Below are 25,541 nucleotides of genomic sequence, written 5' to 3'. Positions count from 1 at the left end.
AACTGTCATGATGAGATAAGAAAACTAGAAACACAACCCTGCAGTTTTATCTTTAAACATTTCCTCCCTCTTCTCTTTCATTACAAGGGTTCAAGGTGTCCTTCCTTACATGGACAAACATGATATACCTTGGCAAATAAAGTTTTCTGACAATATATTAATGTCTGACATACACAGAATAATTGCACTTCAACCCTGCACACAGACATAAACAAGGAGGGAGAATCCAGCATTTGTGGAAATATGTTTCAGTCTCCCACCCTTCACTGCCCCCCACCAGTATCTACATGGCTTAGGAACAGGAGGATCTGTGACATGCTGCATTCCAAGGGGGAGACTTGATGCTGGAAGTGGATGCAAGAAGAAATCTGCCCTAGATGTGAGCTTTGGAAGCACAGGTAGCCACACAGCACACAACAGGGAAATGATCTAAAATAATTTCCCAGTCTTTCCCTAGGGAAGCCTGATCCATTACAATACTAAATACAAACCTCTGCTGCCTGGGGTACCACTGCCATCACCCAGCTCCAGACACAAAAATAAGCTGGCTGCAGCTGCTACACATTTAGTAACAAGGCACATAAGAGTCATCTCAGGGACTGAGTGCTGTGATGGATGGACAGAAGGATCTGTTTGCTCTACTGTAAGTTTCATTGCAGTCCCATTCACAAGCTGGGCTAGCTTCTCCTGACACATATGGAAAATCTGACATGGGAACACTGTTTCCTACTACAAAAATGACCTCTTCTGTACTGCTCTGGCTGTGTCTGCACAGGAGCTGCAGTGAGGGCTGCCTTGCAGGAATTCTTCTATGTAACATGTTACCAAACACACACTCTGCATGGATGATGGGGAATTCACAGATTTCCTCCATTAGCTGAAAGGTACCAGTCTGTTTGAAAGAAGAAGGTTGTAGTGCAGGGAACAGGTACAGAAAACAGTCGGCATGCTTCCCTGGCTCTTCTCCATAATAACACAGAATGCAAGGGCATTACTTTCCTGCTGCTCTAAACACCCATAGCAAAATGATTGGAAAATTGGTCATGAATTGCCAGCATTGCCTAGCAACATAATCTGGGTTGGTCTGTCAATGAATAAGCAAGTAAATAAATGTAAGAAAGTGTAATCAGAAATTAAAAATTTTGAAAAAATAAATAAAAAAACCCCACCCCACAACCCATGACCCAGATACCCTCAGTTGCCATTACCCAAAACAGCCTGCAGAACTGCACTAGTTCCTAGTTTCATTAGAAATACCAGTTTGCCCTGGAATTGATGCTTGCTGGAAAGTGCTTGCTGCCATGACTGTGTGACCAGAGGATGGCAACAAATTTAAAGTCAGCTCAGTTAAATCCGCTTAAGCCCCATATCTCTTCTCATGAAACAAGATGCTTCTGCCTCAAAAAGCAGTGCTGTGATGGTTGGTATCACTGTTAAGCACAAAACATGCAACAAACACATTGGATCTCGATGCTGAGCCCAAGGGACATAATTTCTTGTGAAGAATCAAAATTTGAGTTTGGGAACAGCATTATGTGTCAGAGGAAGGAGTAAGAGGAGTCTGCTTCTGCTGCATGTGTAAATGAGGCAGCTAGAAAATACTGTAAAACACTTGCTGTTTGCAGCTTACCCCACACAGTCATTAAAGCAATTGAGGGGAAACAGGCATTGCTTTTCCATCAGAGCCTTGCAAGAACCATTAAGAAAATTTAGTGTAGAAGAGACTGAAAAAAATTACCTCTCTTATCCACCAACATTTTAGACAATAAAATGTAAAAACCCAACAGCAAAAGGTGTCTTATTTATTCATGAAGACCAGCAGCTCCCCCCATCTAGTATGTAGTATTGCAAAAATCTAAGAAATAAGTAATCTAAATCCAATGCCACTATAAAGACTGATACACACAGAAGGTAAGAAAATAATATCTATTTCTTTCCTGAAACCCCAGCTTCACATTTTCCTATTTTGTGATGTTTTAGCTAATGTTTTAACTAATCTTTGATAGCTATGCTGAAACACATTTTCATTTTGCATATAGCTCAATAACCTTCCTTCTGCCTCCCCATCTTCCAGATCTTGAATCTGATAAACCATTTCAGTAGTTTGACACAAAGGTTTCTTTTCAGAGCACTCTTGGTGCAATGGTAACATCCATTCCAGTGTTCAGTTAGAAAGTAGAAACCAGTCTTTTTATTAACTTTCATTTATTTTCTTCCAACTAATAAAAAGCAGACCAGGACTTCCTCTCCCTCCTTTTTTAATAAAGGGCTACATCCCAGGCATGGTTTTAGACCCCAAGGAGTTAAAGGAATAAGCAAAGGAAAAAACATCTCTGTTCCTGAAATTCCTTGTAGCGCACAGCACTGCTGCAATTGCAACACGCAGTTCCTGCACTAGAAGGCTCTAATTCCAGTGCCATATGGCTTCAGAATCTCATTACACTGATCTGCTTAAAGTGATTTCTTAACGGACAAGCAAAACATTTTTGGTCACCTTCAGCAGAGGGAAACAACAATTCTGCCACTGTTGACGCACATGAACTCCCACGTAAACTGCCAAAAGCAGGAGTGAGCAGTGAAGATCAGAGGACAACCTTAGCCAAGGAACTTTTGTTGTCATCTCAAAGCTGTGAAGACATCAAGGGTATTCAAGGACCATTACCATCATTAAACAAAAAAAAAAAAAAAAAAGAAGAAGAAAATCCAAACCAAATAAACAAAACTGCAGACAAAAAGAAACCCCAAAGCCAATGATGTCACAGCTGGATTAGACAAGATTCTAAAGAGATCAGGAGAGGAGCAGAATCTTCCCAGGCCAAGCAGTGGACATGAATTGTTGCTGCACATGTAGGGTTAATTTTACCTGGCTCCCTTGATCTCTGCAACTAAGAGCAGATCACAAAGAACAGAAGGCATTTCTGTCCTGCTAGGCCTCTGCTTGGCAAGATAAACAAACAGATCCCAGAGTTACCAAAGTGTAGCTGGCACAGGGGTAAAGACCCTGGGGGTAAAGACCCTAGCTGGATCCACGGTTTCGGCTTGGATGCAAAATGATTCCAGTCTTGACAATGAAAATGGTTACAGACCTACGTGAGACCAAGAGTCTTTCTGAGCATTCTACCCAAAACATTAAATGGCTCTTGGCTTAAAATCATGGGAATAAACTGAGAGACAAGTAAATGCAAAAGAAATACATGAGTGAGACGCTGGGTAATGCAGAGAAGGCTGTGATCTATAAAACCAGGCACATCAGAGCCCCATTCTCCAGCTCCTAAACCCTATCACCAGTGCACGGGCACAGTCTTTGTGTCATGGCCCTCCAGCAGCACCATGACAGCTGAAAAGGACAGACTCTGGACATTGGGGGAAACGTGTTTTGTCCTCTCTGTACTCTGCCACTGACACACTGAGTCACCTCAAGGGCATGGTAACCCTGATCCTTGCTGTCATCCAGAGCACTGCACTGGATTCCTTGCTCTATTCCTCTTTCTTTCCCCCTTCACCTTTTCCTCCCTACAAGGAACTTCTGGAGCATTCCCAATGCAGAACAGCTGCTGGATCCATGCAGTTAAGACCACCAGGTCAGCTTCTTTCCCTGAGGAGCAGCTGTGCACATTCCCCGATGGAAACAGCATTTTTTTTGCTTGCAATTCATAACTTGAAACACATAAAGGAGAACCAGAAAGACACAGGGATAAAAATAGCATCTGTGAGCATCACAAGGGCTGTTGATACTCCAGGCTTTTGGACACAGGCCAAATGTTAGCTGAACAGGAAGAAAGAGCATCTCACATTACAAAGTACAGTAAGGGCCTTTCCAATGTTTTCTTGCCATCTCTCAAGCACTCAACATCAGTTACCACAAGGGGTAGGAGACTGGGCCTTAGGGACTATTGATTTTTCCCTGTTTGCCTGTCTGTGCACTGAGGTTCACTCAGTCACTCTGGGCAGTCCAACGGAAAAAGAAACTCTTGTAGAGACTTTCCTGGACACGGCTTCACCTTACTGGGCTCTCAGCTGGCAGATACACATCAAACACACTCCTTTAATATCCCCAGGACAAGGCTTGTGTTCATCTAGGGAGCTGAGGATAAAATCAGTCAAAGAGGAGTTATTCCCTCTGCTCTGGCAATTGTGAAGTACACTTCCTTTTTTTCCCCCTGGCCCAGGACCGCTGTCAGAAACCAGACATCTGTCCTGAAGGACCTGCCCACACAGGCATCTCTCTGTGCTGAGCACCAGCAAATGAGGGGCTGGAACCTCCTCTGTGTGCATCCACAAGTGCAACCACACAGGGCAGCTGGATGCTTGCACACACCTACCCAGTTAACAGGAACTTGTCCTGCTCAGTGCACTGTACTGCAGAGCTGTTCCTTGCTCATGTCCACTCACAGCCTGAGCCCCTGCACCATTCCCAGCCCAATTTACCCATCCCAGCTTTGTCTCTAAACCACCAGCTGGAACAGATTCAAGGTTCTAGAAAAACACAATCTATGGGGTGCTTTCTCAGGTCACACCAAAGCCTGGTGTGAAGCAGGAAAATACAGATATGGACAATCTGCTAGCACGTGCACCAGTGTGCACCATGTGTGCTCTTCCTTCACCTCTCCCCCCCTGCAGCACTGCACCTGACACTAGGCACAGCAGGGCAAGATGTTACCACACACCACAACACCCCAGTCCTCTCCCTATCCTCCACAGCCAGCACAGTTATTGGGTTTTGTCATCACACCCAATCTCAAATATGTAAATAGGATAAATTTACAGGAAACCATGAGTTTCAATCCTTTGTCAAAACCAGGCAAGAGCTGCTAAAATTATATGGAAAAGTGCCAGCTGGGATAGAAAAAGCATAAGCATGAAAGCCTCATTTCCTTTCATACCAAGACTAAAATTTTTCATGGATCTATATTAACAGGCAAGTATGCCCACACAGTAAAAAAGACATCTGTAAGTCAGCCTCAGGTGCAGAAAGGGTATAGAGCTGCACCTGAGTGAACTTTTCCTACAGGAAGCAGCACAAGGGTTTCCCTGCAACATCACACTAGTGTTGTGACCTTGCCTGCCAACTCCAAGCATCCCACATGCAGCATTCACATGCTGGGAGGTGCTGAACACTGTCTGCACAAGGTTAGACCTCCAGCCCACATGAAATAAGGGCAGTGCTTTGATTTCAACAGCACCATGGACTTAAATTGCCTAAAGCTGAGTGGTGCAGTGTTCTGATGAGATAAGAAATTGCTCTTTAGTCTGTCAGGAAACCTCATTACAAATGCTTTCTGCCGACCAGCAAAGATTTACATAATAAAATGTATCTAAATCCCACATCCGTTTATGGACCTTAGTCCCAGCAAAAGTTCACTTCATGGCATATAGCACTAAATAATGCTTTGTACTTCTCCAGTGATTCTCAGCTGAGCACTCTGGCACCACAGAGAAATTGTTACTCCCATGAAATAGACTATTTCCTTTCTAATTGCCAATAAAAGGATATAGTTTAAGAAGAATATTTTTGCTTATATATATTTGAGAATGCATCTGAGAACTATTTGAAGAAAGCTTGTGGGGGAAAGAATAATTTCACCTCAATTTTGCCCCACAAAGAGCCTAAAAATGGGGAGGAATGTGCTAAAAGCATATATCCACACATCTCCCACTGGCTTGAGAGCCCTTTGAATTGGCTTAACAATAATTTCACCCCCTCTTTAACCACTTCTTTGCTGCCCCTTTGTAGCACAAATGCACATAATTCTACAGAATATTTTCCTGTCTCTTGTTTAAATATACTTACTTCAAGATTAGCAATCAACTGTAAAACAAACCACATAAACCCAATATTTTTAGTTGTATCAGAAGCATTGTAAGGACCCACCAGTGAACTTTAAAATCTCAATACAAATAATGAAGCATAAGGAAAAAATTCTTCAACTGGGAACTGAATCCCAAGGTATTCATAGAGTTTGTCTAAGATCAATTGCAATTACTACAGTAAAGCTAGAAAATATAGAAGTATCTACTAAAATACTAAGAAATATCCCTTTCTTGAATGTAGCCTTAAGCATGGCACATAGAGCATTTCTCAGTGTTATTTTATACCATTTGTAGATATCCCCATCTTTCCAACGTTGAATTTAAAACAGAGTTCTGCTCATTAAGATTTTGCAGTATTATCTGTATCAGCCTAATTGCTACTATACATACATTCAGGGTCAGCAGGTCTCATAGTGAAGGCTGCTGAACTGAAACTGTTAAGAATGAACTAATTTGGTAAAATAAAAACAAAACGCTAACAAGGAGTTTTATAATCAGGCTCAGTGACTGATACCAGCACTGGCAGTGGACATGCCAGGTATTTTAGAGCATGTGAGCTCTATTGAGAGTATTTAGCATTTGGCAGCAGTATGGAGTCACAGGGTCCTCAGTACACCAGTCAGCCTGACCTGCCAGGGCATTGTCACCTGAGGCTTCCACCAAGACACCTTCTATCCAGTGCTTCAGCTACTGCATTTAGGAGGCAGTAGCCTCCCTACTCCCCACTCCCTTCCCCTTATGCTGTGGGTGATGCTGTTTTCAGCTGCTTTCTCTGCTGTTCCTGGCCTGCAGTTTAGAAACGTAGTCAAGTAATGTCCTTCTATAGTATAACCCAGTTTAGATGACAAGCTTAAATAGAGAACCTGGGTACCCCATTTTCAAAGGTTCAGCCCCTATCTCGCTTTTATCTCTGGTGACCTCGGTTCTCTCCGAATTAGTGCTGTCGGTACTTTGCATGCGAATGCTGTTGCCGCAGGAGCGGGTCCCTCTCGGGTCGGGAGCGGGACCCTGTCGGGCCGGGAGCGGGTCCCTGTGTCCCTGTCGGGCAGGGAGCGGGTCCCTGTGTCCCTCTCGGGTCGGGAGCGGGTCCCTGTGTCCCTCTCGGGCAGGGAGCGGGTCCCTGTCGGGCAGGGAGCGGGTCCCTGTGTCCCTCTCGGGTCGGGAGCGGGTCCCTGTATCCCTGTCGGGCCGGGAGCGGGTCCCTGTGTCCCTCTCGGGCAGGGAGCGGGTCCCTGTGTCCCTCTCGGGTCGGGAGCGGGTCCCTGTGTCCCTCTCGGGTCGGGAGCGGGTCCCTGTATCCCTGTCGGGCCGGGAGCGGGTCCCTGTGTCCCTGTCGGGCCGGGAGCGGGTCCCTGTGTCCCTGTCGGGCAGGGAGCGGGTCCCTGTGTCCCTCTCGGGCAGGGAGCGGGTCCCTGTGTCCCTGTCGGGCCGGGAGCGGGTCCCTGTGTCCCTGTCGGGCAGGGAGCGGGTCCCTGTGTCCCTCTCGGGCCGGGAGCGGGTCCCTGTGTCCCTCTCGGGCAGGGAGCGGGTCCCTGTGTCCCTCTCGGGTCGGGAGCGGGTCCCTGTGTCCCTCTCGGGCAGGGAGCGGGTCCCTGTGTCCCTCTCGAGCCGGGAGCGGGTCCCTGTGTCCCTCTCGGGTCGGGAGCGGGTCCCTGTGTCCCTCTCGGGTCGGGAGCCGGTCCCTGTGTCCCTCTCGGGCAGGGAGCGGGTCCCTGTGTCCCTCTCGGGCAGGGAGCGGGTCCCTGTGTCCCTGTCGGGCAGGGAGCGGGTCCCTGTGTCCCTCTCGGGTCGGGAGCGGGTCCCTGTGTCCCTGTCGGGCAGGGAGCGGGTCCCTGTGTCCCTCTCGGGCCGGGAGCGGGTCCCTGTGTCCCTGTCGGGCAGGGAGCGGGTCCCTGTGTCCCTCTCGGGCCGGGAGCGGGTCCCTGTGTCCCTCTCGGGTCGGGAGCGGGTCCCTGTGTCCCTCTCGGGCAGGGAGCGGGTCCCCACCCCGCGCCCTCCAGCGGCTCCTCCGCAAACAGGCGGCGCTGGCAGCGCCCGCCTCTCTCCAGCAATGGAGAGCAGCTCCTGGGTAGCAAACCCGGCAGAGCCATCACATCTCTTGGAAAAGGGGCTTGAAGGAGAGAGGCTCCTCTGCCCAACTCGGTATCATCCTGCCCTTCAGCTGATCCGGGAAGGGTCTGGCCCTATCCTTGAGGGTCTGGGGCAGTGGGAACTGCAGTGTCAAACAGCGCTGCTGTGCCCTCTTCTGCCCCTTCCCCCTGGGCAGAGGAGGCTGCTCTGGCACAGCTTCTTCCTGGGACCAACACACAAACACACACCCCTTCCCCAGGCAGCAGCCCTGCCCTGCTATCCTGCTGGAAAGAGGATTCACGGGATAACTGCTTGTGTTTCATTTCTGCTTCCCATTGCTGGACTGGGAAAACCTCGCAGTGGTGACATCTCAGCTCTGAAGGGAACAGTGAGGCAGGCAGTGTGCACCTGTACAGAGCTGCTGTTGCAGATACTGGGGTAGAATGGGCACAAAATATCACTGACAAGCTGCTCTTTGCTCTGTCCAACCACTTCTGCTCCTCACAGGGCTCTTGCTGCCAGCTCTCTGCTCCCATTCAAGACAAAATGATGCACAAGGCCCTGATCTATAGCCAGAGTGTAATTCAACATGATACAAAATGACAATTGCACATTGCTGAAACTGCATTCTCCTCTAACTGAAAACAAAACCAGGAAGATGAATTTTTATGAGCTATCAACAAAATTACTAAAAAGTTTACCTCAAACTGAACTGTGACTTCAAAGCCAGCTGTGAAGCCTCTCCTAGTTTCTTCAATGTGGAAAGGGAAGAGATACTAGACACAGATAACAGTACAAATATCTGAGACAGATGAAATGGTGAGAATAGTTTAGAATCTCATTTTAAAAAATAGGAAGTCTGTTTTCACAGAATAAGCTGATCACCATAACAAGGATTAATCAGGTTTTTCCAGGAACCTTCCTGCACCAACAACTGGCATGTAATTGCTAGAGCTCTCTGATCAGTTATGCACCTGCTTACAGCTCAGGGTCATGCTAAGGCCACAGCTATTTCAGTTTGAAATAACCTTTTCTCTGGATATTGCAAGATCAATAGTATGGCTCCTATGTATCTCATCAGCTTTGGCTTTTATTCTGCAAACACCAATATTGATCCCTTCAAAAATTAAGCCTTGGCTTCAGAGACCTCTGAACCACAGTGTAATGGATAACAGTGAAATTCAGACTCAAAGAGGGGAAATATTTATAGTCATGCTTCGTTAGGTGAAGGATTATTGATTGATAACAAGAAGCAAACTCTCCTGATAGTAATTCTAGCCACAGCAATTCGGTGAGAATATGAAATCCATATCAGACAAAAATGCATTTGAAGTGTTAAAGTTGTAACATATATGATTAACAGGCAGCAAATTCAAACTTCTCACATCCAAATAATCTAATTTTCATTTATCATTGCTACTAGAGCGGCATGTGTTTGCTGTGGTTCTTTCCTCAATACCTGTCTGTCAGCATGTGCACATCCTTGGAAAGTTATTATTAAACTGGAGATCTTGCAGTAACAATAATTGGAGATGCCAGTAACTGTGGGCTAGTTGCCTACCTATGTATAACTAAAATTCTTATAGTTCTTGGAACTTAAAAGCAAAAGTCACTCTCCTGAAATACTGAAAGGCACCCTCTCTGGTTTTAGATTTTCTTCACCTCTTCACATTGAACCTGAAGTGGTTTTCCAATGTAAAATGTGAGTACAAAATCTCTGAAGCTCAAGGCATGTAAGAGGAGAGTCAGATCCTATCAGCAGCTGTTGCCAAGCAGCCCACAATGGTGTACATCAGCATTGTTTGTCTTGTATTTATGTCTCACAACTGCAGATAACTGCTCTTGTATTTGGGGCCAGCTGTAGACAATTCATTGCCCAAGGGAAACTGGAAATCACACAGCTCCTGGTCATGCAGAGGAAGCAAGAGCTAAATGGTTTGCAGCCCCTCATATCTCGTTGCCCTGGGCAACAGTCTGCACCGTGGAAGTGGCAGATTCAGCCTTCCTCATATGAATTCTGTAATTTATGGTGTTAATATATGGATTGATACTATGACAGCCCTTCTGTAGTACTATTGGGGTGCTCATGCATTAGGTGATACGGGTGGGTGCATAAACAGTCTCAGGATAAGAGCTGCTGGTTTCCATCCAAGATCTTTGAGACACAAATGGAGGTAACTGGAAGCACAGAGATTACAGGTTGCACTCACGGATGTGGGGAATCTGAGTCCAGATCCTCTCAGCATGGCTTTCCTTGAGCTCTGACAAATGAACTCGGGATCCTCATATGAACCCAGGACAATGCTGACAGCAGGTGCTAACTGTGCTGCCTCTTATACCTATTTGCAGCAGGGGCTACAGCTGGGTCAGCTACAGCTGAGTGCACTTAGACAAAAATATCTGGTCCCATGGAGTGCTGAATACCAGCAGTTCCCCATATTCACACAGAAATGAAGAGCTCTTTGCAGCTTTCTGGATCAGAGCCACTTTGTTGTAATATTGATGACAGATCACTTCCCATCACCACTTTGCAATGTTTCAAAGGATTTTGGATTCTGCAGAAATTTAACCTTTACTCCCATGCTTGAGTAATCCAGGTCAGGAATCAGTGAATTTTAAAATCAAAAGAACATTGAACTAACATTCCAGAAAGGACCTTTGTGTCTCTGTTTACACTTCCATAGAGTCACCTTTGCATTCACTGTAATAGTCCTGCACTTACTGCAACCAAGTCCCCAGAGAACATAATCTGTGTTGTTTTCATATACCTCTGGAATCAGGGAAGCTCTGCAGATAGAAAAGAGGGCTGGCCTGGCTGCCTTGAAGGGCCAAACAAGCCCCTGTGTGCTCAGAGCAGGAGAGATATTATGAGATGGTAGTACCTTATACTGGAGCCAAACCGTGGGCACAATCCACCTTTGAGACAGGCAGAGTAATGGTACAGAAACGAGTAACAGCCTCCATGAAGGCATGGACACTCAGTGCTTTGGCTGTGCTTGTTTAGCTCCTGATTGCCCAAAAGATTTAGGACTCAAAGGTCATCACAGCAGTGATTTTGGAACAACACATTTTCAACAACACACCAAACAATGCACAGCAAGTGCAAAGCTGGTTTTGAGCAGGAGTGTGGGTGTGGGTGTATGGGTGTTGTGCTGGCAAACAAAATAGACAATCATTTCATGACAGCATGGATTATTGATCCTGGTAGTCTGTCCTTCCTCTGGCCATTTTTTTGGGGGGGATATTGTACTGTACTGTCAGATCCCTGCAATGGCTAGAAAAGATGGAGACAGAACACAGCAACTTTGTAACCTAAATCCTAGGGTCCATGGAAATTTATGATTGTCTGTCTCAGTTCAGGACTTCATTCCATACTACAGTGCAGGAAATCTTCTAATAGAAAATAGGATGAATGCAGAATTATATTCACAATAATTCATTAATACAAAGTTATTTGCAAACCTCTGCTGAAAAGGCACCAGCTTTCTGCAATGCTGCACTGCAAAATACAAGAAGTAGATGCATATAAATGTAATGTATTTCACCCTTGAATGAATGCTGTTGCTTCAGATTTCACCAGCCTGAATTCACGTGCTGGACATGGCCCTCCTCCAGTACATGAGCTCAATCATTCCTCAGAGGCAGTTGTGCTTTTGGACTCACAGATGTTATCTGTGTTGTGCTTACATGACAGTGGAGCTTGAAGATACTGTGATCTCAACCCAGTTGTCCCCTACACATCTGTCCCCATGCCAAAGTGGAGCCTGATGTCTTTTGGTGCACTAAACTCAAGAGCTTTTTACAGTGCTCCTGCTCCCTAAGCAGTACCTCCTTCCATGCCATGACTTACAGACCACTCAAGGTATTCACTACTGATGTTTTTCCATCTATGCATGTAAGAGTTGGCTGTTTCTTCACCCTGTCTCCCTTCTGTTCCTTGGTTTCAGTTCTGGCAGCTCTGCTGCACTAGTTAGTGTGAGTCACTGATTAGCAATGATCCATGTGCCATGTTATCTCTTTCACATCATTCTTCAACATTTTCTCACATGAGCATGATCAGGCAGCTTTGCAGAGAACTTAGATTTCTGCCAGTCATTGACCCACTGACCACCTGGGGCAATCCAGTTGTTACTGTGCTCAACTCTAAAGGGAGGTACAAGGCCAGCCTGGCCTTTAGCAGCAAAACATGTATGGCTTTTCTCTTCTCCCAGACACTTGAACACACACCCAGCTCTGAAGAACAGGAGAAAAATACACACAGGACTAGTATGTACCAGACATGTGCTGTCAAAATTATTTTAACAGTCACCTAGGCCTCATTCAGGAAAGTTCATCCTAGATTAAACACTAAGTCCAGCCTTGGGACTAAGAGAGGCCTCAAACGTGGTACAGAAGGGGGAAAAGAGTGACAGCAATGGAATTGATTAGTTTATTTTCTACTCAATGAGATGACCTGGTGCTGTAAGTATCCTCCCAAATCCTGATCCTGCTTCCCTCAGGGAGAAGTCCTCTCAGGGGAACTCTTGGATTTAGACACCATATGGAAGGCGAGAAAAAGGAATTAAATAAAAGATGAGGCAAGAGGTGGAAAAAGGCCCTTGTATTTAATGAGCTGCCAGACAATGTGATAGATGTCAGCTTAGTTTAATTTCCAGTGAGGCCATCTGAGCTCCCCTCTGCCACAGAGATGGGAACAGACAGGGGCTCCTCTCTGCCTCCTTTTGGTCATATTTGCTTTTTAAGCTTGAGCCTTAGCAATGCAGAATGGTCACTACTGCCTGCCCTGTTAGCAAGCAATAACTTCTGCCAGCACCAGCATCTCTCATTGTGCCTGACTCAGAGACCTCACACAGGAGGAGGTCCTGCACTTGCTTTGCCCTGGAGATTCCTCCCATTTCCTCCTTCCAGGTAACCCAGGGCTTGCCCTGGAGAGTTTAAGAGCAGACTGGGAAGTGCCACAGTCTGACTAGATCATTGCATGATGGCATCATTTTTCCCTTGCTTTTGACCTAAGCTACCTCATTCTTTAAAAAAAAATTTTACTTGATGGCCAACCCACTCCCTACTAGACTACCATATAGTGTTAGCAAGAGCCTGCTCTGGAAGTCAGAGGTTTCTGCTTTCTGTTTCACTAAAACTGCCAACAGAGGGCTAACAGGCCTGGAGAAGCATCAGGAAAATCATGAGAAGAGCTGACCCAAAGAGCAAAGAGACAGACTTCCTTGCAGCTGAAGCATGTATCCTGGAATAACTCACTTGAGTCCCAACTATTTTCCAGGCACTAAAAAAATGTACTGCAGAATCTTCTAAGGATGTACAGGACCTGGTGTCTGGCAAGCACAGCTGTGGAAAGGACCATAGGAATCACCACCACTAACAGCTAAACTTGGATCCTGCCACCTGACTTTCCTTTACTAATTTCCTCACATGTTAAACACTCCTCCATGCCAACAGACAAACACCTACAAGTCATTACTAAGGTAGATTAGAAAATAAAGGGCAGAGGGAGACTGCTGTAGCATTAGATTTAACAGCAGCAATACAGAGGCTTTTGAAAGAGAGAATGACTGAGAGATTGACAGATTGGATCACACCTCAGTTCCATCCTGCCTAGTTCCCTGTCTCCAACAGTTGCCATCACAACAAGCGTGAGTAGAAAGTGTGAAAATCTTGCAGCAAGCAGATGGTGGATAGCTACTCCTATTCCCTTTTCTCCCCAACATCCTGGTCTCACTGGCATGAGAATGAAAGCTCAGGGTGTAACAGCTAGTTTTGGGAAGGGTATCAATAAATGAGAAAACAGGGCTGTAAGCAGCCTTTTAATATTTGGGGCTCTGCATGGCTCTCCTTAGGGCCCACTGCTCTGAAAGTAATTAGTAATAGTATCACACTTGGATATTGCAAGGTGTTCTTAAATTCTGTCAAGGATGCCAGGATCACATCCCACATGAAAAAATATTCACCTAAAGTAAAAGATGGAATGTAGAAGAGGGACATCTCTGACCTGTTCTCTCCTGAAACTGAAGCAGCCTTAATGCATGCTACTGTTTCTAGGAAGCTCTTTAGTCACCTCTGTCTTTCTGAACATGAGACCAAACTATCACATAAATATTTTGCCTTGAGACAAACTAGTGTTCTGGATCCCAACTCATAGCAGTTTCTTATAATCTTGATTTCTGATAATGCCTCTGCAAACTAGATTAGAATGTGGCCTTTTAACAAGTCTGTGGTACTTGCAATATTCTACATCTTGGAAAGTGCACATTTTTCATGGATTTCTCCGAGAGCTTAGTTTCCACTTTTTATAGATACAAAATTTGCAGCATTAGCAAAACACTTCTAAACAGTTTTAGTAAACAGCTTCCAGTGAAACAGCTGCACAGAATAGGCCATATAGAATGGGGTAAAATTAATAACCACAATCTATGAACAAAAAAGTAAACAAGTAGCTTTTTTAAGCTGTAAAACTAAAAAGGATAAATTGCTATTATCTCTCCTTTCCCACATTCCACCCTCCCACATGGAATATCTGAGGTCTAATAGAATGAGCTTATTTCCCTTGTCTTCACTATTTTCATCTTTCTCTTCAGATACTATTTTTATACTTGGCATGAATTCAATATTTTTGACATTTGTCACTTCACCAAGTTTGGTAAAAATTGGCCAACAGTTCAAAAGCTTTACCAGGGAACAGAGATAAAGACGCAGATAATGTGATCAAAGCTCAATTTTTTTATAGAAGTAGGTTAATGGGGAAATTTCAACCAACTATTTCTCATAAGCATGAGATCCCAAGTAAATTTGGCAAACCCATTTCTGCAGTTTTCTATTGTCATATTTTATTGGGAATGCAGTGATAGATGCTCCTCCCATGCCTTATGTTATTTTGGGTGAGGAAATCTGGTGTGTGTAGTCAGTGGAAAGACCACTTTCCACTTGCTGTGCACCAGAAATCCCTAAGTAGGACAGAGACACAGAATCTGTGGTTCAAAAAGAGTTCCTGAAATGCATGAATGCTCTAAAACAAAGGAAAGAATTTTATGTTGCAGAGGAATTTTATTTGATTTAAGCCTTTGCATAGGAGTAGCAAAGGGCCTATTTGATATGGTATCTCAAAAGTTAATTTCCTAAAATATCCTTTTTTGTGTCCTTAATGTCCACAAACATATATCAGAAACATTGCAATTGTCTGTCCAGCTGTGACATATTAGATTATTTGTGGCTTTGTAGCACAAAGCAGATTCTGGGACTTGTGATGCTTAGCCACTGGCCTCAGACAAGTGCCAGCTGGGGTTATTCCATTCTGCTGACCTAAATTCCTCTCACACAGTCAGGTGAATGCAGTATCATCCTTTACTTCCTGCCCCAAATTATAACACAGCTTCTCTTCACACACACAGGTATTTTACACCGCTCCTCAACTCTGGTGGTTAAGCCAAGAATGATAGGAATTGACATACCATGGTTAACAGATAGGAATTTTAAGTCCAGAGATGTCAATCCTAAACTAAATTCAGTTAGTGATTTTCCTTTTTATTTCCATCAAGTTGTTTAAATTCCTTTCTGTTTGGTTTTTCATTTTGTTTTTGTTTTTGTTTTTTTTTTTCCCATAAAATGAGAGACTGGGGAAATACAAGTGTGTAAAATCAGATGAAAGTTGACATGAATGTATGGGGTTATTTCTTGTACGTAACATTTGTGCAATGTAGTGCTTTCTGCAAATTCACATCAGTGCATCTCCTACCAGGGACACTGACAGTCAGCTCATCTGGGTCCAGTTAACACTCAAAGGGAAGGAACTCTTACAACTTCATTGAGAATTATGGGGAGCCTCTAACAAAACCCCATCTTCTATGTGATGTGGAATTCTTTATTGGCAAGAGATGAGCCAAGCTGCTGACCTTTTGAGACAGCTCACATTGGTTCTGGCAGCTTCATCCTATCATAAAATCATTTTAAGAAAAAAATCTGCAGAAAATGGGGCACTGGGTGGAGGTGCCTGTGTGTGCAGCTGTGCCCAGAATGTTGCCCACACATAGCAAAGCTGGCATCAGATTTCTGGAGGCCAACTGCCAAGTGTGGGTGGGCAGTGAAAGCACAAAAGCCTATTCCTGTGGGCTTTGCAGGCTGCAAGAGCTGTACGTGTTCCCACAGGCAAACGATCCTGCCGTCGGCACCAGGCGTGTCACCCTGCAAAGCTCTTCCCTCCCCACCACAGAAGAGCTGCCACTTGCCCACCTACCCAGAGGACACGCTTTTTCCAAAATTGATGAGTGTTTCCCCAACACCTCCCAACAAACAAGTTCAATGAAAGTAGGGTAAATTAAAAAAAGACTCTTGACGCAGTTTTGGTAACAAGATTGGGTAGTGTTGCTGCTAAATCTCAGATAGTAAGCAGAAAGCCTGCTAGCATTCACAAACTACTCCTGTCCTAGGCACCTGTGGTGGCCCCATTACCTCAGCCACACCAGGACAGTCAGGAATAATGCCAGGCAGGCTGAGGGAGCACAGGGCTACCTAAGAGATCTAATTTGGTCCTCCATTGTTTTACGCTCTGTGAAGATGTGCTACTGTGCAGGTCGGTACTAGAAAAGTGTCAAGGTAAGAGAGCTACTGTGGAGCAGGAAAATACCTTCAAAGCTTTGATTTTGACCCAGGAGAGGCAGATACTGTATGTATGAAGTCTGTAGCAGGATAAGAAGCTTTTTTGCTAGCACATGAACTGTGTAACACAACATGAGTCAGCTAATGAGGGATGAAAGCTTTTGCCCAGGACAGATAAGTTGAGCCCCAGGCAATTAATTATGTGACACCCTTATTGACACATTAAAAATAAAATGGTGTGTCATTACTTCACACAGAACAAAATTATCCTATAAAGGTTTTATTGAAAATTTAAAGGTCTTTCTTTTTAACATTCCTATAAAGTACTTGTTTGACATTTTGCAAATTTTGTGAATAAATTTCTTCCTTCCTGCTCTTGGGTGAGCTGGGAGCTGCGCTCCCAACCAAGAGCTGGCTACATTCTAGAGAGTTTGAATCCCACCAGTCCAAGCGGCAATATGAGGGTGAGAGTTGTAAAAATAGTAAACACAATAAATGGCCAGGGATCCCCTCAGTTTGCTAAGGCTGAGAGCCCTTTCACTTGTTTGAGCTGTAAAGATTCCCAATGAAATACAAGAGACCCTTGCAGGTTCCTGGGAACTATTTGTCCAATAAGCTACTGCTGATTCAGCTAAGGCACCCATGTTACAACATGTGATTCATAAACATGGTGCATCATCATCATGGGTTTGGAGAAACATTTTTCCTTCAGCCAATAACAAATATTTTAATGTTATTTTCTTCCATTTTTGCACAACTATTTTTGCCACTTACATGATTCAATAAAAAATGAACTCTGCCTACAAAGAGGCAGGCAAACTCCATAAGTAGGGTCTGATTTGTAGGTTTCAAATGGCTGGGGAAATGGTGGGATTATCCTTCCCTGATGGAAGCTGATCAGCTAGGCTCCTGCCTCAGTGTGGAATGGATAAAACACCACAATCCGTGCCCTTCGCTCCTCTCCTGAGGACTGGCCTGCTGGGTGACCTCCAGGAAACCAATAAGACTCTCTAGCATCAGCCTCATGACCCAGAAACCTGTCTTGAATTCAGCAGAGAACAGGGGAAAGGTTCATCAACACTTCTAGTGCCCAGAATGACTTCCTATTAGACAATAGTATATTACACAGTAGGTAACATAATGCTATGTCACTTCTAACAAATCCCTTCTGATTTCAAGGAGAGTCCTCAACATGGATGACAGGACCTGCATTGAGTTTAACAAGAAAACCAGAAGACATACAAATCTTTTTGGCTTTCCTGAAATACTTACTAAAAAAAAAATAAAATGAATATGCCTCGTATTGAATTCCAAATCTTCATTTAAAAAAATGTTAATTCATGTGACTTCATGTCAATCTGAATTTGCACAATTGCAAAGCAATTCATGTTGGCATTACTGGGTCAAAGAGCCTGCTGCTGCAAGCTCTCCTGGCAATCATACTCTCTCCCACACCAAGCTCCTGCTGAGGTTATCCTGGAAAAGATTTTGGAGAGATGGGGCCTGGTCCTAAATATTTTGTTGACTTTGAATCTGCTTTTGTGCTATTTCTTTAGGCAAGATACTGATTGCACGTGCTCTATTAAACTTAGTTCAGCTGCCATAGCTAATATCAAACCAAAGAATAATGTTGGTCTAAAACCTTACTTATATGTTGTCTAAAAGCCAAATGTTGGTCACACTCTGTTTCATATACAGATTGAACAAAGCCAATGACAAAGGCATTTCAGGAACCTGTACAACATCTTTGGCATTCATAGCATACAATCCATTCAAACACTGACAGCTATAAAATTTGCTCCTATGCAATTCAACAAAAAGGTTCTCTTTATGTGATGCAACATAGCTGTAATCTGCTTTAACTCAGGTAACAAAAAAGGGTCACAAAGGCTTTTCTCAGATGATATTTTGATCACCAGCATCTCCTACTGTCTTTCTAGTTTCAGGTTCCTCAGTTTCTGGTCGTGCAGTCCCCAATGCCAGCAGGTGGGTATCCAGCTCAGATGCATAAGGATGTCAGTGCAAAGCATAGGGCCTCACCTGTATTCACTGGCATTTGAATGTTAGAAACAGTAAAATCAAGACTGACAGACAGAAAAGCTTTTGAGATCCTGTCCCTGTCCTAGTATCTTCCAGAAATCCTGAAACAGCAAAGGCCATGAAAAGATTCTCTGAGAATGAGCTGCTATTCCAGTACCACAAGCAAATGCACAGCACATTAGTGCTGCCGCTGCTCCAGCATCCTCCCACACCCCCTTTTCTCCACCACCTCCCTGCAAGAACTGTGCTCGGGTATTTTACACAGATCGCTTCACAGGTAGGACATGCTGCTCTTACTTTCAGAGAAAACATGCTTGAAAAACAAACCATCAATAAATGGCTGTGTAATTGCCCACAGCCGGGGATTCGAAGTCTGCTGATGGCTCCTATTTCACACACAGGTGTAATATTGTCACACAAAGGCAGCAGCACCTCCTGGGGGAACAGGGCCCCCAAATCCACACAAATGTAGTAAGAAGAAAAATAAAGATGCCTTACCCACATGGGTGATAACCGTAGTCAGTCGCTGGGTGAGCTCCTGATGTGACATCTCTTCTTCTTTTAGCCAAAAAAGCATTTCACACAGGGAACTACACAGCATCCAAAAAAAGATGCACCCAGAGTGGGAGGCTGCACACTCACTGCCTCACTTGCACACAAAGCAAGGACCACTCCCACGGCACGGCCCTTCCAGCTTTCACATCTTCTCTCGGCTGCTCACCTCTTCCAATTTGCTACCATCCATGCATGGACCTTGAAAAGCTCCTTCCAGATGGGGACTTTACCCCCCTCGACGGAAGGAAGGGAGCAGGAGGGGGGAAATATAAAAGCGGGGGAAAGCAGACGAGTTGATTGCTTATGGCTTTTTTCCTCCCTTCTCCCGCGGATGAGGCAAAGGATAAAGAGACAAACCAGCAAGCAGATACCTTCCTCCAGGGAGACTTTTGGATGGTGATGCTGCGAGTCAGGGAAAAATCCTGGAGGTAGGAATGGCATGGGGAGGAGTGGAGCTGGCAGGAGAGCTCGAACAGCCGCAGCTGCTCTGCGACGCTCCCTTCACCAGCGAGCCTGGGAGCGGAGAACAGCACGCACACAGCCTCCGATGCTTCCCCCTCGGCCCCTGGGGCCCGAGTGCCTTGCAGGCTGTGGTTGAGTGGAACCCCGCAATGACTCCAGAGATCCTCCTCCCACCTCCTGTTAGAAGCCCCTGCCTGCGGGGCCAGCGCTTCCATGGAGGGGGAGGGGGCCCCTGGGCGTTCTACGTGTGTTGTGACCAGGGGCTTTGTTGCTCCACCTGCACGTACAGGATCCCCGGGATCCTGGCTGAGCCTACAGGAGCCTCTCCAGCTGCACCTGTACCAGCAGGGTGAATTAATCAGCTGTGGGTGCTGGGCAGAGCTGATCATGGCCACGGAGCTCACTGTGCCCATGGGCAGGCAGGCACAGGTGGCCTTCAATAGCCAGAGCAGGTCTGTGGCACCCACGGGTGCAAGCCTTGCCTGGATGCGTGGCTGCCGTGGGGCAACGGGAAAGCTTCACCAGCCCTGTGAGAACAGGGAGAGTAAGGCAGGCAAGGAAGTGAGGAAGGGGAGGACAAGCCAGGGACTTGTATATCTCCATTCCATCCCTCTTTGCACCTGATCCTTGGAAGCCTACCTGAAGCTCCACACATGGAAATCTTATTGCACAGCTAAAATGGAAGAAATAAAACAGACCAGGGTGCGGCTGTCTGCAAGGTCTGCTCTATTCCCACAGAATTAATTCAGCTCTAAATCCAGATCCCTACCCATCCATAGAGTTTTGCTTAAGTCCACCTTTCCAAGCACACCAAAGAACCTGACAATATGGATGCCCAAAGCTGGAGCTGTAAAGTACCCCTGTGGCCATGTGAGATCTTACAGCACAGTTAGTGAGGCTGTCCTGGTGTTGCAAAAAGGTTTACCTCAGTGAAAAGAAAATCCTATAATCAGCTGGCTGACCTAAAAGCCAGTCTGAGTACCTGTGCTGTTGTCCTCATTTTTGGATGACTGACCAACTATGCCAAGAGGTTCCTTGCATAGTTCTGTTCAGTTAGTTTAACAGCAAATCTGTCTGAAAACATGAGAAGGATGACTTCAGAGCCACCCACCAGGCAACATTTTAGGATTAAAGCAAAAGCCATTTTTTTTTTCTGAGATCCAATTTTACTGCCTATCTAGGCAGTAAAGGTCAAACTGCAAAGACCTTGACTTATGTTAAAAGGATTCCCCCAACCAGGGAAGAGATGGCATCACTGGGGGAAAAAAATATGTGGGAAACAGACTGACATCTAGCTATAACTTTTTTGAGGGATTTGAAAAGTCTGGGATGCTCTTATTTTTCTTGAAGGGTCACAGATGGCAGGTAGGAACATGGCACTAAAAAAGTCACCATGTTTCCAGACACTTAAAAGATTTTTTTTTTTTCTCCAGGCACAGACACTGTAGAAGCCCATTCATAAAATAAATACACTGAAAAGCAGAGTAGATTATTTGCTCTCACTACTCCTACAGCAAGGTTGTTCAAGAACACCAAGGATAACTAAGAGCCTTTGTCTAATTTCTAGCTAGATTAATTCTCAGCTATTTTAGGACCATATGCTCTTATACTGACATTGTTATTCAGCATCAGTAACTGCAGATTTGTGAATATTTGCTATTTTAAGATCCCTTTTCTCTTATTATTTGTTCTTGCTATGTTAATCTGCTTTCTAGCTTTCCAGCACACCTTCAATAGCTTTTGAACCTGTCAGTCAATTGCAATCCAGTTCAAGAGAGAGGAATTCTCACAGGTTCACTGAAACTCAGCCAGGTGCACAAAGTCTGAAAGGGGGAAGGATGCAGTAGCGACTCACTGATTAATCCTGGCCACTCCCTGCCCAGGTGGGTTAAACTGCAGGGTGGGTTACATGGGGTCAGTCTAAGGCTAAATGGGATTTAGTCCAAGTTATGGTGCTGTCCCTCCCTTGTGATGGAAGTGATAACAAACAAAAAGGGGGAATTTTGGTAGGAAGGTTTTGGGCAGCAGGACACAGCCATGGGACAGCAAACTCCATTAGTTTTAGCAGTTACAGGATGATTTCTTTACACTGCCAAGATTCAATGGTGCCTGCATTAGAAAAAGGCTACTGTTCATTGTGTATATTGTCATTACAAATTCCCAAATGGAAAAGCCATTGGATTGAAGTCAAAAATATTGCAAAAGCACGGGTGATCCACAAAGCCAAGTTGAGAAAGGGAAAAAAATAGAAGCCTAGACTATAGGGATCTCTTGGAGACACAGAGAAATGAAAGCCCTGTGTCTGTCACTAGAGGAATGGTTGAAAGTTGCTGAAGTAACTTAGTCTATCAACGGGATGGTAACAATTTCCAGTGCTGAGAATTTTTTTTTGTGAAATTGAGTCAGTACTTTTACAACAAATACTGACTTCCCCTCTGAAGGATAAAAGCCCTTGCTGATAAACATGTGGTAGAGGTACAGAGGATGATGATTTACATTCCAGGCAGGGATCTCACTGAAAACAGAATCAAGGGCTGTGAAAACACCATGGTTCCACTGCTAAGATGATGGCCAACAGGCAAAACAATTTGATTTTTCCATAGAGTGACAGCCTGACAAATCACCAGCTCTTTATTAGATCCTGAATCAAACATCTGAGGCCAAAGCATTGTAAGCAATTTTAGTAAGCAGCAAATTGCACACTGCTAACAAAAAGTGTTTATAAGACTCTATGGCCTGACCAGTATAAAGGGAAACTCTCAAAGGGGGAAAAAAAAGACATTTTCTCCTTTTTCATCTTATATAGCTATATATCTTCCTTCAGTCACTAAAAAACACTTGGCCAAATGATCCTGAAGAGCTATTGAGAATTGGAATGAGATCCATCCCTGAAACCAGCCTGTCTTCTTCACTGTCTTGATTATTTCCATTTTCCCAGTCCTACATAACCTTTACAATCTCAGCCATCTTTTAGTTTTTCATGAAAATCTCCTTCTAGAACAAGATGACAACCTTCTCTTATACAGAGTGTATCTGAAGACTTTTCCATAGCAGAAAAATAGGCAGGCTGATGGAATAACAGAGAAGTTTAGAATCCCTTTACCAAGTTTCTTCCTTTGAAGACTTTGGTACTACTTTGATATCATACCCCTTCCCCTTTGTCTCTAGACTGGCAGATCCCTGTATCAAAGACTGTGGCTCTGTTACTTGCTGGGAAGAGCTAGAACACTTTTGGCACAACTGGGAAAGGTAATTACACTGTCACCACTTCTGACAGGCTATGGCAGTACCTCAGAACAACAGCACATTTCCGTTAGTAGAAGAAACTGTTAAGTGAGTCAGATACTTCTTTGATTCACACAAAAAGAAGGCACCCAGAGTGCTGCTTCCTTTCTGGAACATCAGTCACATAGTAAAGGAAAATAGCACTCCATATTTTAAGTTTTCTTACTTTTATTCTATTTGGAACATTTCAGCCAACAGTGCTTTTGCTTGGCTTTTAAGAGAGTCACAGTGCTGGGGCTCCTCTGCTGTTCTTGGCTTTCTGCTGGCCTCTTGGTCAGCTCCTGTGACAAATCTTGGCTTCCCTGCCAAAACTTGCAGGAACACTTTCCTCCACACACAGCTCCCCTGGCAACGCCTGAGGCTCTGCCCTCACACTTAGCCTCTCACCTAAGCTCTGCAAAGCCTGACCTGCTTTGCCTCAGATGCTCTTTCAGCTACTTGAAAAGGAGCACATCTCCTTGTAAAATCTATTCTGAACAAAAAGAGGCCACTGGAGACACAACACTAGTTTTAGCAAAATTCTCTGCTCCGCTCCCTGTCTTCCTTCCCAGTCATAAACCTTTTTATCAACAACATTTACATCAATCATTCACTTTCTGTGCTCCAGAACAACTGTCCTGAGACAGGCTGGGGCAGTGGCCCATCTGTGAGCAGGACCATTAATACAACCTCAGGAAAAAGTGCATGAAGCAGGCCACTTAAAGAGATTATCCCTCTCCAGTATTTCCCTGTCAGATTGCAGTGATCTCTGGTTCAGGGACTTCCTGAACTGAAGTCTGCATATGACTGATAATATTTAATACTCTATTTCTTCAGGAATCTGTCTAGCCAATTTTTTCAATCTACTTATAATTTTGATGACCATAAAGTTTGATAGTAACAAGACTTGCAATTTAAATATGCATTGTGTGAAAAAAGCAACTTCTTTTGGTTTTAAAAGCTTGAACCATCTGAAGCTTGATGGTTCAGTTTCAGGCCTCTGATTCCTGCATCTTGAGAAGGAATGGATACTTTCCTATTTGAAGTATCCACCTTAGCCATGACTTTCTATGCAGTGATCATATCCCACAGTTACCTGAGCTGAGCTGAGACAAATGCTGTACTAGTTATATCTAAGGGAAAAAAAAGAAGAAGCTTATTGATACCTTCAACATTCTTGCCATGTTGCTTTGAACTTTCTCTTGTTTATGCAGCTTGGACAGTGAAAACCTCCAGTGCCAGTCTGCTCTGTGTTGCTTACGTAATTCTGGTGGATGTCTTCCAATGCTAAGAGTTAGGAGATAAATGTTTGCAGTTAAATTTTTACAAAAATCCGTATGCCTATTTTTATTGAATTCAATTCTTTCAACTCTTTCCTCTTTTAAAGCAAAACCTGGATTTTAGACAAAGCTGTTGAACAGAAGTGATTCTGTAATTTTTAGGCCCAGGTTACTTTTATGAACTCTATGTAGTTTATTTTAAGGAAGGCACTTGTCCACTTTCAGCATCATAAAAATCCCTGGGCTGATCTCCTAGGAAGCTTTCATGTCAACTGACTGGAGGTCTAGATGGATGGAGGCATGGGGAGGTCTCCAGGGCAGCAGGCAGAGTAACTTATAAAGACAAATGTCCTCCCTCTAATCAATTCTCCTGCCCTGCTACTGTCATTAGCCCCTGACACATTGGCTTTCTGTCAGATGAGCTCTTGCACCCTCATTCTGTGGCTGTACATCTGCAAATGGCTCACATAAGACTGGTGCCCTGGTTTCAGCTGGGATAGATCTGGCTTTCTTCTTAGAAGCTGCTACAATGCTGTGTTTTGGATTCAGTGTGAGAATAATGCTGATGAAACTGATGCTTTGGTTGTAGCTAAGTGGTGCTTACCCAAAGTCAATGACTTCACAGTGTCCCATGTTCTGCTAGTGAGGAGGGGCACAAAAATCTGGGAGGGAGCGAGCATGGCTGGGACAGCTGACCTGAACTGGCCAAAGGGATATTCCATGACACAGGATGTCTTGCCCAGTGTATAAACAGTGAGGGCTGATCACTGCTCAGGGATGGGCTGGGCACCGGTCAGCTTTGTGTGAATCACTTATCTGGGATTTTTTTTTCTCACTCTCTCCTTTACATTACAATTATTATTGCTATTTTTCTTGTTATCTTCAGTATTATATTTTACTTTGTTTCAATTATTAAATAGTTCTTATATCAACCCACAAGTTTTACTTTTTTTTCTGATTCTCCTCCCCATCCCATCAGAGAGACAGAAGTATGTGAGGACAGCATGGATTTAGTTACTGGCCAAGGCTAAACCACAGCAACTGGGAAGGGTCTCCATTTAGGAGCACTGACTAGACTGGTGTAAAAAACACCCTTTCCATGGGAAATGCCAGACAGAAGCAAATGAGAGGACATGGTAACAGAATTGGATCTGTTGGTCCTTAAGATGGTGAGTGAATGCCATTCAACAGAATAGAGGAAGCATAATGTTCAGTCCTTATATATATGAGGGAGAGAGAGAAAAAAACAGGGAGATAGAGAGAGAAGCTTGGGCTTCATTCTTCCTTTCTGGAATTTTAAACTTTTCTTAAGGTAATGAAAGTAAAAGTTGTGTTATGAAGTTCAGTTAATGTAGCAGAAGGTAAATTCCACTGCTGAATTGAATCTCAGGCTCATCCAGAGCTGACAAAATGAGAAATGCAAGGTACATTTGAGGTGGCCCCATTAAGGAGAGT

At 44.4% G+C, this 25,541-nt stretch overlaps 1 protein-coding gene across 1 annotated transcript in view; it reads right to left on the bottom strand.

Moving 5' to 3' along the window:
- Window positions 1-19,565, bottom strand: part of MCF2L2 (MCF.2 cell line derived transforming sequence-like 2) — a 153,620-nt gene extending 134,055 nt beyond the window's left edge. Inside the window, exon 1 of the mRNA XM_066556537.1 lies at window positions 19,024-19,565. Within this exon, the coding sequence (XP_066412634.1) occupies window positions 19,024-19,126 (103 nt within the window). The 5' untranslated portion in view covers window positions 19,127-19,565. The remainder of the gene's footprint in view (window positions 1-19,023) is intronic.
- Window positions 19,566-25,541: the final 5,976 nt, after the last annotated feature.

Source organism: Molothrus aeneus, chromosome 10, assembly GCF_037042795.1.
Source record: "Molothrus aeneus isolate 106 chromosome 10, BPBGC_Maene_1.0, whole genome shotgun sequence".
Classification (NCBI taxonomy): domain Eukaryota; kingdom Metazoa; phylum Chordata; class Aves; order Passeriformes; family Icteridae; genus Molothrus; species Molothrus aeneus.
Note: the sequence above shows the minus strand (reverse complement) of the source record. Positions and strands in the feature narration are given on the sequence as shown.